Source organism: Podarcis vaucheri (genome assembly GCF_965113315.1).
Source record: "Podarcis vaucheri genome assembly, chromosome: 15".
NCBI classification, from domain to species: Eukaryota; Metazoa; Chordata; class Lepidosauria; order Squamata; family Lacertidae; genus Podarcis; species Podarcis vaucheri.
The window spans coordinates 35,289,177-35,304,974 of NC_138753.1; the positions used below are offsets into that span (position 1 = coordinate 35,289,177).

General features: G+C 43.5%; 1 protein-coding gene across 1 annotated transcript in view; it reads right to left on the bottom strand.

The window, feature by feature from the left end:
* Nucleotides 1-7,348: 7,348 nt before the first annotated feature.
* TCF7L1 (transcription factor 7 like 1) overlaps nucleotides 7,349-15,798 on the bottom strand; it is a 67,818-nt gene continuing 59,368 nt past the window's right edge. The window contains exons 7-12 of the mRNA XM_082200459.1: nucleotides 14,733-14,816; nucleotides 13,649-13,792; nucleotides 11,878-12,037; nucleotides 10,698-10,805; nucleotides 9,694-9,754; nucleotides 7,349-8,458 (exon numbers count right to left, since the gene is read on the bottom strand). Coding sequence (XP_082056585.1) covers nucleotides 8,019-8,458; nucleotides 9,694-9,754; nucleotides 10,698-10,805; nucleotides 11,878-12,037; nucleotides 13,649-13,792; nucleotides 14,733-14,816 — 997 coding nt within the window. The 3' untranslated portion in view covers nucleotides 7,349-8,018. The remainder of the gene's footprint in view (nucleotides 8,459-9,693; nucleotides 9,755-10,697; nucleotides 10,806-11,877; nucleotides 12,038-13,648; nucleotides 13,793-14,732; nucleotides 14,817-15,798) is intronic.

A 15,798-nucleotide genomic window follows, 5' to 3' on the forward strand; every position in this document is an offset into this window, starting at 1 on the left:
AAGCAAAAGTGGCAGAAGCAAACCTCTGTTCCAAAAGAAAGATGCACAAAGCTAGGAGCACGAACCACAGATGCTACCCACACTCAAGAGGGCCGATAACAAGCTCTTGAAAAAGTGCTTCACCTACCCTCAGCCGCTTAATGAGATGTCCAGTAGAGCCCCAAAGAGGTACAATAATAGTTTTAGGACCTGCCTACACAAGCTCATTATGGCAGGGGAAAGGGGGGTAGGGAGGGAAACAAAACAACTCCCCCCACCCCGCAAACAAAGGCTTGGAGAGGGTGAAAGAGAAGAGCAATAAACTGCCACGCAGGCCTGTGCGCCTTTTGACAGCCCAGACTAAGACTATTAAACTCCCAAGGGAAGTCCATTGGGTTTCTAGGAGAGGCTTGGGGAAGTAACTTGAGAACTACCTCTTCTGTTATGTCTGCACAGCTGCTGGAGGTAAGCTAGAGATTTACCATTTCAGTTTCTTATTATTCCCCACCCCCCAGCTCCAGCAGACTGTTCCTCCAAATTGCTGTGTTGGCCTAATGCTCCAGCCCTCGCCCCTGCTCTTGCCAGCATTGATGCCACTAGGGGCTACCAGAGACAGGCAAACCACAAAGATACCAACAAGAAGCAGACCGGGACTGGCGGTACCAACAGAAGGATGCAGACATTACCTGCCACAACCTGCATAACTGACCAGTGCTTTTAGAGGCTTATTTCTGGGAGGGTCGGGTGGAGAGCAGGAAGAGCAAATAGTTATATACGCATTTCACGGGTGAAAATAGGGACAATCTTGTACTCCCCCAATTGCCAAGCAAAGGTCACATTCACAGCATACATTGAAAGTACTGTGATGTCACTTTAAACAGTCTTGGCTCCCCCCCCCCCCAACAATTCTGGGAGCTGTAGTTTGTTAAGGGTGTTGATCGGTGATCTCTATTCCCCTCCCAGAGCTACAATTCCCAGAGCGGTTTAACAATCAAGCCCTCTTCATAGGGAATTCTGGAAAACCATGCCCTGGTTTTGAGGGAGCCCTTAAAGCCCAGTTTCCTGGTTCATGGGAAACAGTGGCTTACGAAACTAAGAGGGTCGTTCCTGGGCTGACTTAACCATGACGTTTCAGACCAGGATCGTTACAACTGAACTGAGCCAATGGGATGGATCTAAAGAACAGCTTTCAGAAAGGACGCAGCCCCAGAAATGTGCTGCAAACGCCTGAGCAAGAATTTTCACAAGCATATACTCAATGTTGTAATGGTATTTCTTACACATCCACTTGTGCGAGCATTTGACAGGCAAGAATCTGTACTATCAAAGGCACATCCTAGAATTTAGTTTCACTTTTTCTTTGAGCAATTGTTATGTAGTGCAAGGTGTAAAAACAGCCCTTCCACAACCAGGAAGCACCTTCTGTATGCAGAGGGGTACACTCTTTTTCTTTTCTTTTTTAATCCATCCCATCCTCTGCATGAACAAGTTCACAAACACTGGGTTGGTAGTTCACACTTCTCAAATGCTATAAATAGCACAATCAGTGCCACAGGTTCCCTGTTGGGAGGACTAATGTTGTTAATCTGCTCTTGATGTTTTAGCATGCCTAAGAGAATAGCAAACTTCTGGGAGCTTTAGGCAGCAATCCTGTGCACTTTTACTAATGAGTAGATCCTACTGAAGTCAATGGGACATGCTTATGAGTTCCCATGCACATAGGACTGTGCTGTTAGAGAGCCAACAGACACAACCTATGATGCCAAGAGACAATGATGCCTATGGTAAACATATTAAAAGAGCCAGCCTAAATTTCAGGGCCAGTTTCACAAACGTTACAAGTCTAAAACCATTGTGTGCTGTCTTTTCCCCCCCATCAATGCCATTAAATGCTGAAAAAGAGCCATAGGTCTGTAGAGAAAGTCCCAGGCTCAGTCCCCATCAGTCCCCTACCTGAAAACCTGGAGAGCTGATGGCAGTCAAGTGTAGACGATACAAAGCTAGATGTCCCAATGGTCAATACAAGGCAGTTTCCTAAGTGGATCACCAGGAAGTGTATCCTACAGCTTCATCCAGGATGTCTCTTCAATGCCACATAACCTGCCTAATTTCCTTTCATGGAGATATCACACACAAACAGTCCCTAGTGTACAGACAGACACACGCTGAGGTTCTGCACCAGCTTTCACCAATCAGGTGACCTCCTGATGTCTTGGACTACAACTCCCAACAGCCCAAGGCAACCCTGGCTGGGACTAATGGGAGTTGCAGTCTGAAACATCTGGATGGAGGGCACCAGGCTAACAAAGGCACACAAGCAGAATGCAGGAATACTAAAAGCAATAGGCGTCAGATAAATAATACAAGCTAATGAGAACAATCATCCCAAAAGCAAGAACACAGGACTGTTATCGCCAAAACACACCAATGGTATGAGCTTTAGGAAACCCTTGTTGGAGATTAGCAGACGCTTCTTGGAGGAGGCTTTGCAAGAGAACATTTTATGTGCGGCTGCTACAGCTGCTACTAGTTTTCTGGGGCCCGCCGGCCTCCCTCTCTCTCTTGGTCGCTGCTGTTGAGACAGGCTCCTTACTGTGTGTTGGATCTGGCTAGTAATTCACTTCCTGAGCTGTGACATCAGAGCTCTGGCTGGTTTTTTTCATCCTCTATGAAAACAATGAAGTGTTGTGTTTCCTCGCAACTCACCTGAGAATTGAATTCTGTTCAGTTCAGAAACATAAGGAAAGTGCCTGAAGGACTACTCTCATAGGGGCAGTGCCCAAGATGCAAAGCCAGTCATGAATGAAATCTTGTTACTCAGCAACAACTGGGATATCAGAAGCTGCAGAGAAATAGCAAAGGATCTAGGTAGATCTTAATTTGTCTTCATGGGGAGGGGTCAGGACGCTCCCTGCTTGGGATGTGGTGTGGAAAAAGTCTCCAGAACCTGTCGTCAAATGGTAACCAGTTAGGTTGCGGTTAAACTCTACAGATGCTCTTTCCAATGAGAGCTGTGGACAGCATCATCAGGAAAAATCCAGGATTCATAGAATTAACATGATGAGAAAAGTGCAGTACTGCCAAGATTGAGACGCTGCTTCTGAGCTTTTGAAAAATAACCAGCCTGCCATTTTTAGTATTCATCTCTGTAGGTTTCCAGCTTATTAAATAGTAAGAAAGACCTGTTTGGGCTGCCTGGTTGAAAAAGATGGCAACCATACTATGCCACTGTGGTAATCAGTTTAAAGGCAAAGGAGAAGAACAGCTTCCCCCAATCTGCTGCCCTCCAGATATTTTGGAGTGACAAACACAAGCCTGACTATCTTCTTAAATTAACTGGGGCAATTAAAAGAAGTTTTATTACTGATGCACTGGATGGAAATCTGATATGTGGACACGTACCCAAAGACATTTGTACCTGGTAGACTGGAAATTTGTTTTCTTCCACTTCCTCTTCTGAAGGAAAAATACCAGTCCAAAGGTGGAGCATCGGGCTGCTCTAAGTGCGAGGAGCAAAGAGAGGAAGAATGCAGGGACTCTGTGGGCCAAGCAGCTATTCTGAGGGTGTGAGACTAGAGGAACTTAACAACTAAGTGACTTCATGCCATGCTTCCTACTCCAGCCGCTCCGGAAGCAGACAATGTGCTCCTTGGCACAAAGCAGGGCTGTGGGGCTATTTTGCCTGTTGCACCCCTTTAGCTGGTGGAGAATCCAGACCCAAGAGAGCAGAGGGGCTGTGCAAAAAATCATCCAAACAGATGTTCTTTTCCGTATGGGAAAATGCAGTGTAAAACAAAGAAATATTCTCCTGCTGAAGCCCAACATCTGTTTGAAGCTGTATGGCCCTGGGTCAGACTTTAATTATTCTGACAGGTCGCTTCATGCCCTTAATTTTCCATGAAATCTGATTCAAGAGGCTGCTTGTCTGCAGGCAGCTCTTGGGGTTCTCAGAGCGAGGTTGCACATGACCCAGGTGCTCCTTGCCAAACAGCCAATGTTTTCTTGAGACAAGACTTCTTCTTTTCTTTATAAAAATCAACTTGTGCTTCTCAGGAAAAAAGGCCATTGTTGAACGGTTAACAACATGGAACCCTCGAATCCTGTTTTCTGTGGAAAAATAAAAATGATGGAGACACACACACACACAGTTTCAGTAGCGCTTGCTGGATGATCTTCTTGCCAAGGTTTTGATTCCTTCTTAAAGCTGCATCCCGAGACACTGTAGAAAATTCAGATAATTTGTTCCTTTGCCTCTGGACCTGGCTTGTTTCTTCTTCTTTTACTGAAGATCAAGTTACTGATATACGAAGTTATTCTGCTTCCTTCCTTCTCTCTCTCTTTCAGCTCTTTCTTCTATCAGGTACTTTTCTGAGCCAATAAATCACAAGCCCTGACATGCAAGTGTGCGCTCTGCTTTCTCCCCCTGGTGTAACTGAACTGGCAAGGAGCACTCATCTTTTTCAACCTCAAAATCCTGGCCTGGGTAAGTCTCATCTTGCTCTAGGAGCATGAAGAGCTTTCAGGAGTGGCTTTCTTTTGGCACAGAATGAGTTTCAGAGTCTCGCAGCCATAAGCTTGCACACCGAAATTCTTGGCAGAAGCCACAGAAATGCAATTTGGAAAAATATCCTTATAAAAGAAGTAGCTATAGTATCATATTTGCCCATTTGCAGCCCTTCCAAAGTGCCAGGCTAATAAAGTATTTCATTAAAAGTGGTAAGGCCAATTCACCCGACATGGCCAAGAATGCAATCCTGCAAAATCTTGTAACATTAAAGAAGTGGAACCATACCTGAAAAACATGGGAGGGACTCATGCCATGGCCAGTAAGGTCTCATGTGTGTCCAGCATGTGCCCTCTATCTAGGTAACAGGTATCTATTGGGACACACACAGTAGACAAGTAGGAAACTGGCTGTTGGGAAAAGTGAGGCTCATTTTCAGAGGGTTAAAACTGCCATAAGGACTGCAAATCTCCCACCCACAACAGGCAAACTTGAGCAAAATGACCACAAGGTTACTCCCTTCCCCGCAAAACCTGTACTCACTTTTAGCCAGGAATGCCTGTAGAAGAGGTGATACTTTACTACCGGGTGTCACAATCGTAGATTTTCACCTTGCTACAGCCTTCAAAAACACTGCACATTTTCTAAATGGAAAGCACTTTCTAGTACAACTTTCTAGTACTATGTCAACAGATTCCCCATGCATAACAAGCACACGTATTTAGCTACATACAAATACAGCAAGGAGCTATGTGTTACCTGATGGTCCAAGAGTGGATCGTTACTGGAGAGAGAGATTGAGGGTAGCGGAATGCAGAAAGTACTGAGTATAAAGAGTGGGTAAGCCATTAACACGGAAGAGCTGGCAAGCAGCCTTGAACGTTCTGATAGCAGTTTGCTTTCACGCTTAAAGGAGCCAAAACAGAGTCTATGAGGTAGATTTCCACTGGGCAAACGCTCTCTGTAGAAGCACTATCACCTGGCCAGCTGCACTGGTGATGCCCAGGTGTAAATAAATGGATAGCTGGCTAATAGCTTTGCCTTCTGATGGCAGAACAAGGCACTGGAGTCTGCTTATCAGACTCCCTATTTCAAGACCCTAGGTGTCACACACCAAGACCAATTACAATTTTCCCATGTACAATAACTCTGCAAAAGACACATGTGCAGTCACCCCATGTTGCAATCTACATACATTTTCCACATGCTGTTTCTAAACGGAAGTGCTTTCTGCACAAGGAAGTCACAGCATATGAAATGCTCCTGCTTTGCAATTCTTCATAGCCCAGCCTGCAATTAAAATGCTGTGCAGATTGAATCCAAATCTTAAGTTTCATTTCTCTAGCCTTCTTTTAGCCCTCCAGTTAAGCAGCTGCGGACCAGATGAGTATTGGGATGGAAGGCCACTGGGAACCTCGCAGAAAGCACTTCTTGACATTGCTGAAAGGAGAAAGAGAGAGCTACACTGATCTAACCCAGCCTAGCATTTAAAGCAAACTAACTATTAAATGCTAGTCAATCAATTATATTCATCTTTGGTACTGAGCTACATGACTTTTTAATTTAAAGAATTCAAGTAGTAATTTTTGTCCAGTTGCGAGACTACAGCACTGTAGTTGTGGGACTACATTGTTAAGATCAGAGATAAGCCTCTGTAGACTTCCATGGATCAAACTTTGAATGGTAATTACTGGATAGGTGCTTGTTAAAAGGGCCTGCAGAAACTGGGCCGGTTCCAGGCTAGATGCAATTACCCACACTTTCTGTAGTCAACTGAGATAAATTTTAGGCTGTGGGGTGTGCATGTGTCATTTTACAAAGGGGCACTTGCATGCAATATATTACTCACTTGATCGTACTATTAGGGTTGGAGAAGAGTGGGGATTCAAATTGAAGTCATTTTTTCTTTCTTTAAAGAGAACATTACATAAACTGAGTAACCATATTTAGTGAATAATAAGATAGAAGAGTAGTCACAATCTAGAATAAATCACATCTACCAATACCCAATGAAACAGCATATGTGTGCATGAGGGAAATCCTCTTTTTTGTGCTTAATACTCAAGTCTGTATGATGAAAGATGTTGTCTAAGAATGTTAAGGGGTAACTAATGCAAGTTAAAGCAAAACGGGGTGAAATGAGAAATTCCCTAATCTGGCACATATTATTTAAGGCTTAGTTATAGTTCATATATGGTAAACTATTATGGCTTTGCAGTAGAAGACTGCCTTGCCAGGTAGTTACTGGAGCCTCATTATCTGTCAAATGCTTGGTGACCGCTCAGGCTCATTATCTTCCTATTTACATAAATAAAATGTAAACTAATACAAATACCTATTAGTGCTGTTCATACTGGTTCAAACCTGGCTGCAGCTTTTTTTTTTATGGCTCATTAGTCCTTCCTTAAAAAACTGCAGGAATACCAGGAGGCAAAATCAATTCAGTGACCCTTGATAAGGGTAAGACTAACCTTTCCAAAACATGCCTGGGTACTGCACCTATTCTCTACTAATTCTTTCTCCTTTTATGTAGCCTTTGAAAGAGAGATTTACAGTGGTGCCCAAAGCAAACAGGGAGAAGGATGTAACCTAGTTGTGGTTCTTGAGAATGAAGGGAAAGGGGTTCATCACTTCTGGAAAGGGATATGACAAATACCCATTATCTCTCTACGACACGACTAATACAGATGCTGGAGAGAAAACTGTTGTGGAATATTAGAAGAGGAAGAGCAAATAAGAAGGAAAAATGCCAGTGGTCCACAGGATAAAAATAATCAAGGCTACACCTAAAATGCAAATGGAGTACAGGATGGAAATTCTTCCAAGTTCATGTCACTTTCTCATTGAACACTCGCACACAGCAAATTAAGATGCAGATTTATTTTCCTTCGTTAAAATAACAGGCGATTCCCCAAAGCCTTTCCCCCTACTTCCTGCTACACAAAATAATTCTGTAAGGAAACAGGGTGGATTGTCCTGCCATTTTCACGGATCACTCCAGAAAAATATAGGGGCCTCCCCAAGGCTGGGCAGATCTCAACGTGACAGCGAGGCACTGTATTTATCTGGTATTGTGTCTTCTAGTAAATGTTGGAAGTCTTTTACAAAAAGGATGGCACTGCAGGATGGCTGGAGCAAGTAGGTAAAATCAACACTTCGCCTGGCCAAGGGAACGGGGAATAGTAAAAGCAATATAACAAAACATGCAAACACCGTTGAGAGATGATCCATCTGTACAAGTCCATGTGCCCAGGGGGCTCTGACAGGAACAAAAGGCTTGGCTTTCTTTCTTTTTCATCCTGTTCAGGGTTTCATAAAAAAAAATTGTGGGTTTTTTTTGTTTCTGTTTTTTATAAAAATAAAAAAATGGTCTTTAGATAGACTACTGAAAACAACTCTGAGAGTAGAGCACTTTCTTCCTCAAGAGTCACCTTCTGGAAGAGTTCAGAAAGGGTCAAATATTGACCAATAATGGCTTGTCTGCTTTGTAATCTCAATTGTGGCTTCAGCAGGGAGGCGGGGTGGAAATTCTTCCTCATTCAGCCGGTTTGGTTACCAACGAGAGCGGCTGGGCCTGCAACATAGCCAAGGCAGCTTGAGGAGATGGAATGGCTGCAAAGGAAGGAGGCGATGTCAGGAGGGCGGCGTGGGGCATGGAGGCAAATGGAAGGGGCCTCGAGAGGAGTGACGATTGGCTTGTCAGGCTAGAGGAGGAAGAGGAGGAGGCAGCCTTGCTTGACAGGAAAGAAGCAGAGTGCAGAGAGAGCTGGGCTCTGGCTTCAGGCTTGGTAGTCAGGGAGAGAGGCTGAGCCTGTTCAGAATGGGTGGCAGCAGGAGCTGCAGGTGATGCCAAGGCTGTGGAGGGAGTGGCTGGAGAATCCAACATGCTGCCATGAGAGGATGCAGGGCTGTCACAGGATTTGTCAGCTGGCAGGTATGGCACACAAGGCTTCTTGCTCTTTGACACCACAGAATCTGTAAGTGACAAAAAAGAAAGAAGGTTATTTATCGGTTTATTCCTACACGCCCAGTGACTTGCTCGTGGCTGCCCCATGAGCAACATATGGCTGTTCAATTCCAAATGCATTACTGTGTTGACAATGCTAGATTAAGCAGCAGATAAATGCCAGGTAGTAAAAGTAGCCAAATGGTTAGATGGGGGAAAGTTCCTTTGCTACAAAAGCCTTTTTCCTGTATTTCAAAGAAGGCATTCCCAGACAGTGTTGCAAACCGGTGTAGGGACTGGCTTGCATCAGAGCAATCCACAACACTAGAAGACCCTCTAGAAGGCCACACTGAAAGCCCCTTAAATTCAATTTCAAGGATGCTAGACAGTTTTAGGGATTTTGTGAGTTTCCTTAGCTTTATCTCATAGAATTGTAGAGTTGGAAGCGATCCGTCAGGGTCATCGAGTCCAACCCCCTGCAATGAAGTAATCTCAGCTAAAGCATCCATGACAGATGGCCATCCATCCTCTGTTTAAATATCTCCAAGGAAGGAGAATCCACCACTTTCCGAGGGAGTCCATTCCACTGTTGAACAGCTCGTAAAGTCAGAAGTCGGAAGCTCCTTTCTTGTAACTTCAATTTATTGGTTTGGGTTCTACCTTCTGGAGCAGGAGAAAGCAAGCTTGCACCACAAGTTTTGGCTCTCACAAAAGCTAAAACTGGTCTACAATTTAAAATGTACAGATCCTGGAAGTTCTTGCACGAACTCTAAAAGGTTTGGAATTACCGGCTTCTGCACCACATTCAAATCTGGTTTCTTTGGATTCTCAGTTATTTGGAAGTGGCAGCCCTTACTGATAAAATGAGAGCAACTGTTCAAAAGTTCAAATGTAGCCATTTGATATTAAGTGCATATCTTGTTCATTATTCAAGGGGGGGGCACAGACTTGATCAGCGGCTAACTCTTTTCTCCTCTCCACCTGCCTCCTCCATCTGCTTTTCTAATAATCCTATTGGCATCTTGCTATCCCTGTGTGTAGAAGGAAGCTATATAATGCTTGTTCTTAAGTGTTTGTCCTAGGATGGGAGTAATTTACACTTCATTTTCTATTTTACAAGGATTGGAGAGGGGACTGACAAGCAGTAGCAAATATTAGGAATTCAAGACTCTCAGTTTCCCTTCACAGTGAGGGAAAAATTAGAATTGTCATGCCCATTATGGACTGGGGCCAGACTACAGAAGGGCAAGGCATTGGTACTTACTCCCTGTTTCTTGGATTTGTTGCTGAGGTTGTTTCTCTCTTTTTCTCTTCTTTTTCTTACCCTGAAAGGGATAAATTTACAAAAAGTTGTGAAAGGAAAGGAAAGGAAGTCAAGAATATATAAGACTCCTACAGAGTTTCTCTGAGTTGTAAACTTGAATTTTAAAAACAACAACTGTGGAGTATAGGTAAAAAAAGATAGCAGAGAGAAATACTAGGCCATTAAGAAGGTCTACATACTATCATAACTACATTTATTTTGGTTATAATTATGCTTGGAAATCCAGCTGTTTTTTGCTTAAATAGGAAGAAGACTGCTATGACAAAGAACCGCCATCCAACTGGCAGCATACATCTTGAAGAAACTGTCTCTTCACAAGGACAATTTCTTCAAGATGCATGCTGCCAGTTGGATAACGGTTCTTTGTCATAGCAGTCGTCAATGTGGAGTTCCAAGGAAGCATTAAACAAATGCTTAGAAAGTAGTTAGCTTAATCCCTTTACAAAAACCCTTGGAAACGTATGTGCAAGTGTTCAGCAAACACTTAAGAGGTGATGGTTACCAGCAAGGCTTTGTTTCCAGCTGGAACTCACTGGAATTCAGTTCCGGCACATCTCAGGTGGGCACCATTGCCATTATAAGAGGACAAGAGAGTCGTTCATGGTGAGTTCCACCACCTCTTTTTCTAGAAAAATAGCACTGGCTACAAGGGTTATCTTCCCCCTCTGCTACTATTCCATCCCGTGATTGGCCACCTAATCCCATACTTCCATTTCCTTATTTTAACATTGTCATCATTCTTCTGCTTTCTCCTTGTTCCACTTCTCTCTCCCCATTTTTTAAAATCTCTCCAATAACAGCAGCAGCAGCAACAACAACAACAGTGACAAAATCCATGAAATGCAGCTTAATTTGTATGATCACAAAGGGGTAGACATAGATTTCCTGGAGCCAATTATTTATTTTTTGTAACAGAATACATACATCCCTGATTATAAACTTACATAGTTATCTCGTGCAGACCAAGTTGGGTAGAGCTGAGAATGAAGTTGTCGCTCCTTCCGGGCTAGCTCATAGTACTTGGCTTGCTCCTCACGGGACAGCGAATGCCACTAAAGTATGATGTTAGCAGAAAAGATACTGTAGAAAGTCATCTAATGAAATTTGGGGTGCCACCTCCCCTCTCTAAAAATACGACTGAAAAATTTTCTTTCCTTTCTACATAGCTACACAGTTTGAAACAATATGCTATGTTTGGCTCAAGGCCTACATATGAGCAACCATCTTTAACTAGAAGCTTGTAGCCAAAATATATATATATACGAAAGCCATCCTCCGCCCTGCTTTTTTGTTCCCTTTTCCATCTGGATCATCAGATCACAACAGTGCAGCAAGAACTGGTAGAATGACTGCTCTGTGCAACTCTTAAAGGTACAGGAGCCCTTCAGAAGCTACATGCCTCCCTGGAACTCAGTGCCTAGCCTTCCTAGTTTGTCCACATATTTCCTGCTGACAATGCACACCTCATGCCTCTAGGGCCTCTGTGAAATATTGCTTCAGTCATATATTCTCTTTGATCTCTCTTTTCTTCGATGTGGTCTCTGTAACAGGTCCCTACTTTTCAGAATCCTGCCTGCATTGTCCCATCTTAACATTTTCCACAGCACCCCTATCCATCCACCCATAGCCTACAGGACCTCTAGACTTTCCATACTGTGAAGTTTCTCCAGGGCTTCCATTTGCCCCGGTTCCAAGCATCCTCTGCCATTTTCCTCAGGTTTCTCCCCCCTCCCCCCCCACACCTAGTTTTCCTTCGGGTTCTCTCTTTGGTCCACTGCCTCCTCCACACCCTTCCTTCAGTCATCTTGTGATGGATTCCCTGCCCCTGGAGACTCCGTCCTGGCCTGTTCCACAAAACCTCTAAGGCTTATATGCAAAGTCTTCATCTCGGCCAAACTGACAAAAATCTGCCTTTCCCCACAAGGTGGACTTCGAACATTCTAACAGCTTGGTTCCCTGAACAGTTCCTGGACATCCTAAACCAATACAGGAGCTCAGCAAATCGGTACGTGATAATCCATTGTCACAAGAACAATAGAATATGGATGAAACTACAAGCCAACTCTGCGCATGCAGCCCAGTAGCCTAGCTGTCGAGTGAAGAAGCCAATAATTTGTTTTGTACCCTTCTTCCTAGAATCTGGTTGATAGCTGCACTCTCTTTCAGTGTACACTCTGCCACCACCTTGGCCCGCATCTCCTTCATGTACAACATGAATGCATTCAATGGTTTTTTTATATGGGGTTTCTTCTCCTCCTCCTTCTTCACAATAACAGGTGTTTTTCTGCAATAATAATATCTTTCATTACTGTCCCATAGTCCCAGTCATAACCCACAGGCTCTCTCCTACCAACCATGTGCAGGCAACAAAGAATAAGATGTTCGGAGTGAAGAATGCTCTTTCTAACAGGCAAAGTCCAGTGGTACCTCTGGTTGCGAACAGGATCCGTTCCGGAGCCCCGTTCACAACATGAGCAGAACACAAACTGCGTCTGTGGGTCATGATTTGCCACTTCTGTGCATGACATCATTTTGAGCATCTGCGCATGTGCGAGCGGCGAAACCCGGAAGTAACCTTTTCCAGTACTTCTGGGTCGCTGCGGGACGCAACCTGAAAAGACGTAACCTGAACTGAACGTAACAAGAGGTATGACTATACCTCTACTAAAAACCAGTCAGTTGGTTAGATCACATGCATATTGTAATGTTCTTTCCATTTATTCCATATCTGTGAATTAAGACAGCATGCTAGCAATGGAAATGGCACCCTTGCAGCAAGTCGCCTATCCCTCAAGTGTAACATTTAGGAGCTCTAGCTGTGTGAAGTATAGCAGTCATGTTTTGAGAATTCTTGCTCTTGGGTGCAAAAGAAAAATACATGCTGCATAATGGCTGTAATCATATGTAAGATTTAATAAGTGTTACAGCTGGAGTTGGGCAGAGAGGTTGTGTATGTGGGCAGAACTTGTAGCAAGGATGCAGTTCTTTCCCCCCCCCAAAGATATTTGAAAAAAATATTTTTCAAAGATATTTGATAGTTCTTTTGCAATACCTCCATGGAAGAGTAACTTGTGCTTCAGTTCATGCACACTCCTTCTTGCAACATATGTAGACCAAAACCCTGCTGGTTGCTATCCTGTGATATAAACTAACTGAACCAGCAGCCTGGATGAACAAAAATCTCTTCACCTACTGCCAAAAATAACAGAGAGAAGGCAAGCCTCTAGGGACTAGGGACCCATGACTGGGGTGCAATCACTTTACAGGTCACCCATCCCACTTTGCTTGATCAGGGCCTCCAAAGAGGATATGTGTTCTGGAATGTGAATGCCTCTGCCATGTGTCAGTTGCTTCAAACATCTTGTATAGACAGATCTTTTTTGCCCTGGCTTTCCTTGACCCGTACAATTTGACCCTGTTACTACTGAATTATTATATTATTTTTTTGAGGAAAAACCCACAGTGTAGCATAAAAAATGGCAGTGATAGCAGCCTTCCACAGCTAGACTAAGTTGTAGTGACCTTATGAGAAGGGGTGGAAATTCAAAAAAATAAGGTACAGTGGTACCTCGCAAGACGAATGCCTCGCAAGACAAAAAACTCGCTAGACGAAAGGTTTTTTCGTTTTCGATTTGCCTCGCAAGACGAATTCCCCTATGGGCTTGCTTCGCAAGACGAAAACGTCTCGTGACTTTGTTAAACCGTTAAAACCGTGCTTCGCAAGACGAAAAATTCGCTAGACGACAAAACTTGCGGAACGAATTAATTTCGTCTTGCGAGGCACCACTGTACATTGAGAAATAATAATTACACTACACTGATAGTGGCCCTTTTCCCATTATATCTCCTGACAAAATAAAGTATCCAGGCAGCACCTGGCTAGTCTATTACTTACGAGCTTCCTTCAGGACTCAAGCTGGGTTGTGTAGGCTCTTGTTTTACAATGGGTGACACAATGGTGGGATGTGGGATTCCTGAGGGATGAAGTCCATGACCAGGAGGAGGAACCATATGAGGAGAAAACCTGCTAGACATCAAACTGGAGCACAATTGCAAGTGAGATGCTGAAAGCAAATACCTCTAAGCTTAACCATTTCAGACTCTAAACATCATCCTCATGCTCCTATTTCCTCAAGCCCTGCTTTCCAAAAATATTGAGTGTCCTAAACATTTCCTATCTCTCTTTTTCGCGGTACCTTGCCAAGCTACTAGAGAACAGTGAAGCAGATGACCCAAGGATTATGCAGAAGGTCAACGGCAGAAATAGGAGGCAATACTATAAACAATCAACTTATTACTGCCCCTACTGAATCACAGATAACTTTCAGCAGAGCTAACACTTGAACTACAGGGGGGGGATGAATATACACCTGTACATTCTATCTTTTTGCCTTTATTCTGAAGCAACTCCATACATTTCTCATACTGAATATATTTGAATGCTAATTTATTTCTGTTCTGTTGATCTCTGTTCATTATTAGAAAAATGTGTTCATTTTCCTTTACAAGCCTCACTCACTGTTAGTCAAGACATCTATCTGTAAATGCATGCAGTGCTCAGCATGCCACAAGTACAAAATTGCCATTGAGTATAAACACAGGATCATGGGCTGAAAAGTGTTCCAGTTTCTCTATCCCCTGTGGCTTTATTTCCCATTCAGCATGCAGTCCTTTTGCTGACATGACAACCCCATGCAATCTAACAGACAGTAGCATCTACTAGAGAAAATGGATGATTTATACACACATGGAACAGCAACCATTTCTGTAGGTGGGAGCTCACATGTCTGAATGCTCCTCCGTGGGGGGGGGGACAAGATGCAAGGCAATAGACACACAGTTTTTCTATGTGCTGAACTCTTTTTCATGAGAAAGCATGTCCCCATGTGAGCTCTTCCCTGCCATCTAAAGTGATAGGTGCCAGACATAAGTTCACCACCTCAGTGAGAATTAGGCCTCTTTCTCCTACTTGGACCCACCTGGACATTGAGGCATTCATAGCCAAGGCAGGGTATGGATGTCTGAACCCACCTGGAGGAATGGAATACACTGGCTGTCCTTGCCTAAAACAAACAAGAAAAATGAAATCAAGAGCAGGTTCTTCAATGCAATTGCCAGCCACAGATCCAAATACATTTATAATCCAAAACTACCCCAAATTACAAATTTTTATCACTGTCTATGAATTTAAGTATCAATCTAGAAAATGTTTGTGTGTTAAACTAAGATTAAAAAGGTAAAGGTAAAGGACCCTAACCCTAACCCCTGACAGTTAAGTCCAGTCGCAGACGACTCTGGGGTTGCGGTGCTCATCTTGCTTTACAGGCCAAGGGAGCCGGCGTTTGTCCGCAGACAGTTTTTTGGGTTATGTGGCCAGCATGACTAAGCCGCCTCTGGAAACCAGAGCAGCGCACGGAAACGCCGTTTACCTTCCCACCGGAGCGGTACCTATTAATCTACTTCTACTTTTTGGTGTGCTTTCAAACTGCTAGGTTGGCAGGAGCTGGGACCGAGCAACGAGAGCTCACCCCGTTGCGGGGATTTGAACCGCTGACCTTCTGAGCAGGAAGCCCAAGAGGCCTGTCAAGATTCTACCCAGCCATGGAACCACTGAATATGCATGGAATCTCCTATCAGGCAACAGTTTTTCTTATTGAGAATCACAGCTTTCAATGTTTTCAAATATATAATTTTTGCAAATAATGTGGCAGTTGTTTTGACTTGGAAAATATGGTATTAATGGCCAGGAAAGGCTTTTATATACATTAGCTGTTTGTTTATATATTGTAAGTTGCTTAGAGTTACTTGGGTAAAACAGTGACTAATAAATTTAATAAAATAAAATAAATAGCTCTCCATATACTCAATATAGTTAGTGTTGCTGATCCTATTCATCATCAGACTCCAAACCACACATCTTGCCTCCCACCTCAACTTCAATCCTCTCCACAACCACATTCCATGGCCGGAATGACAAGTTAAGTGAAAACCTGAATTTTGCAAACAAAACTTATTATACCAAGTAAGTGAACATATACATTGACA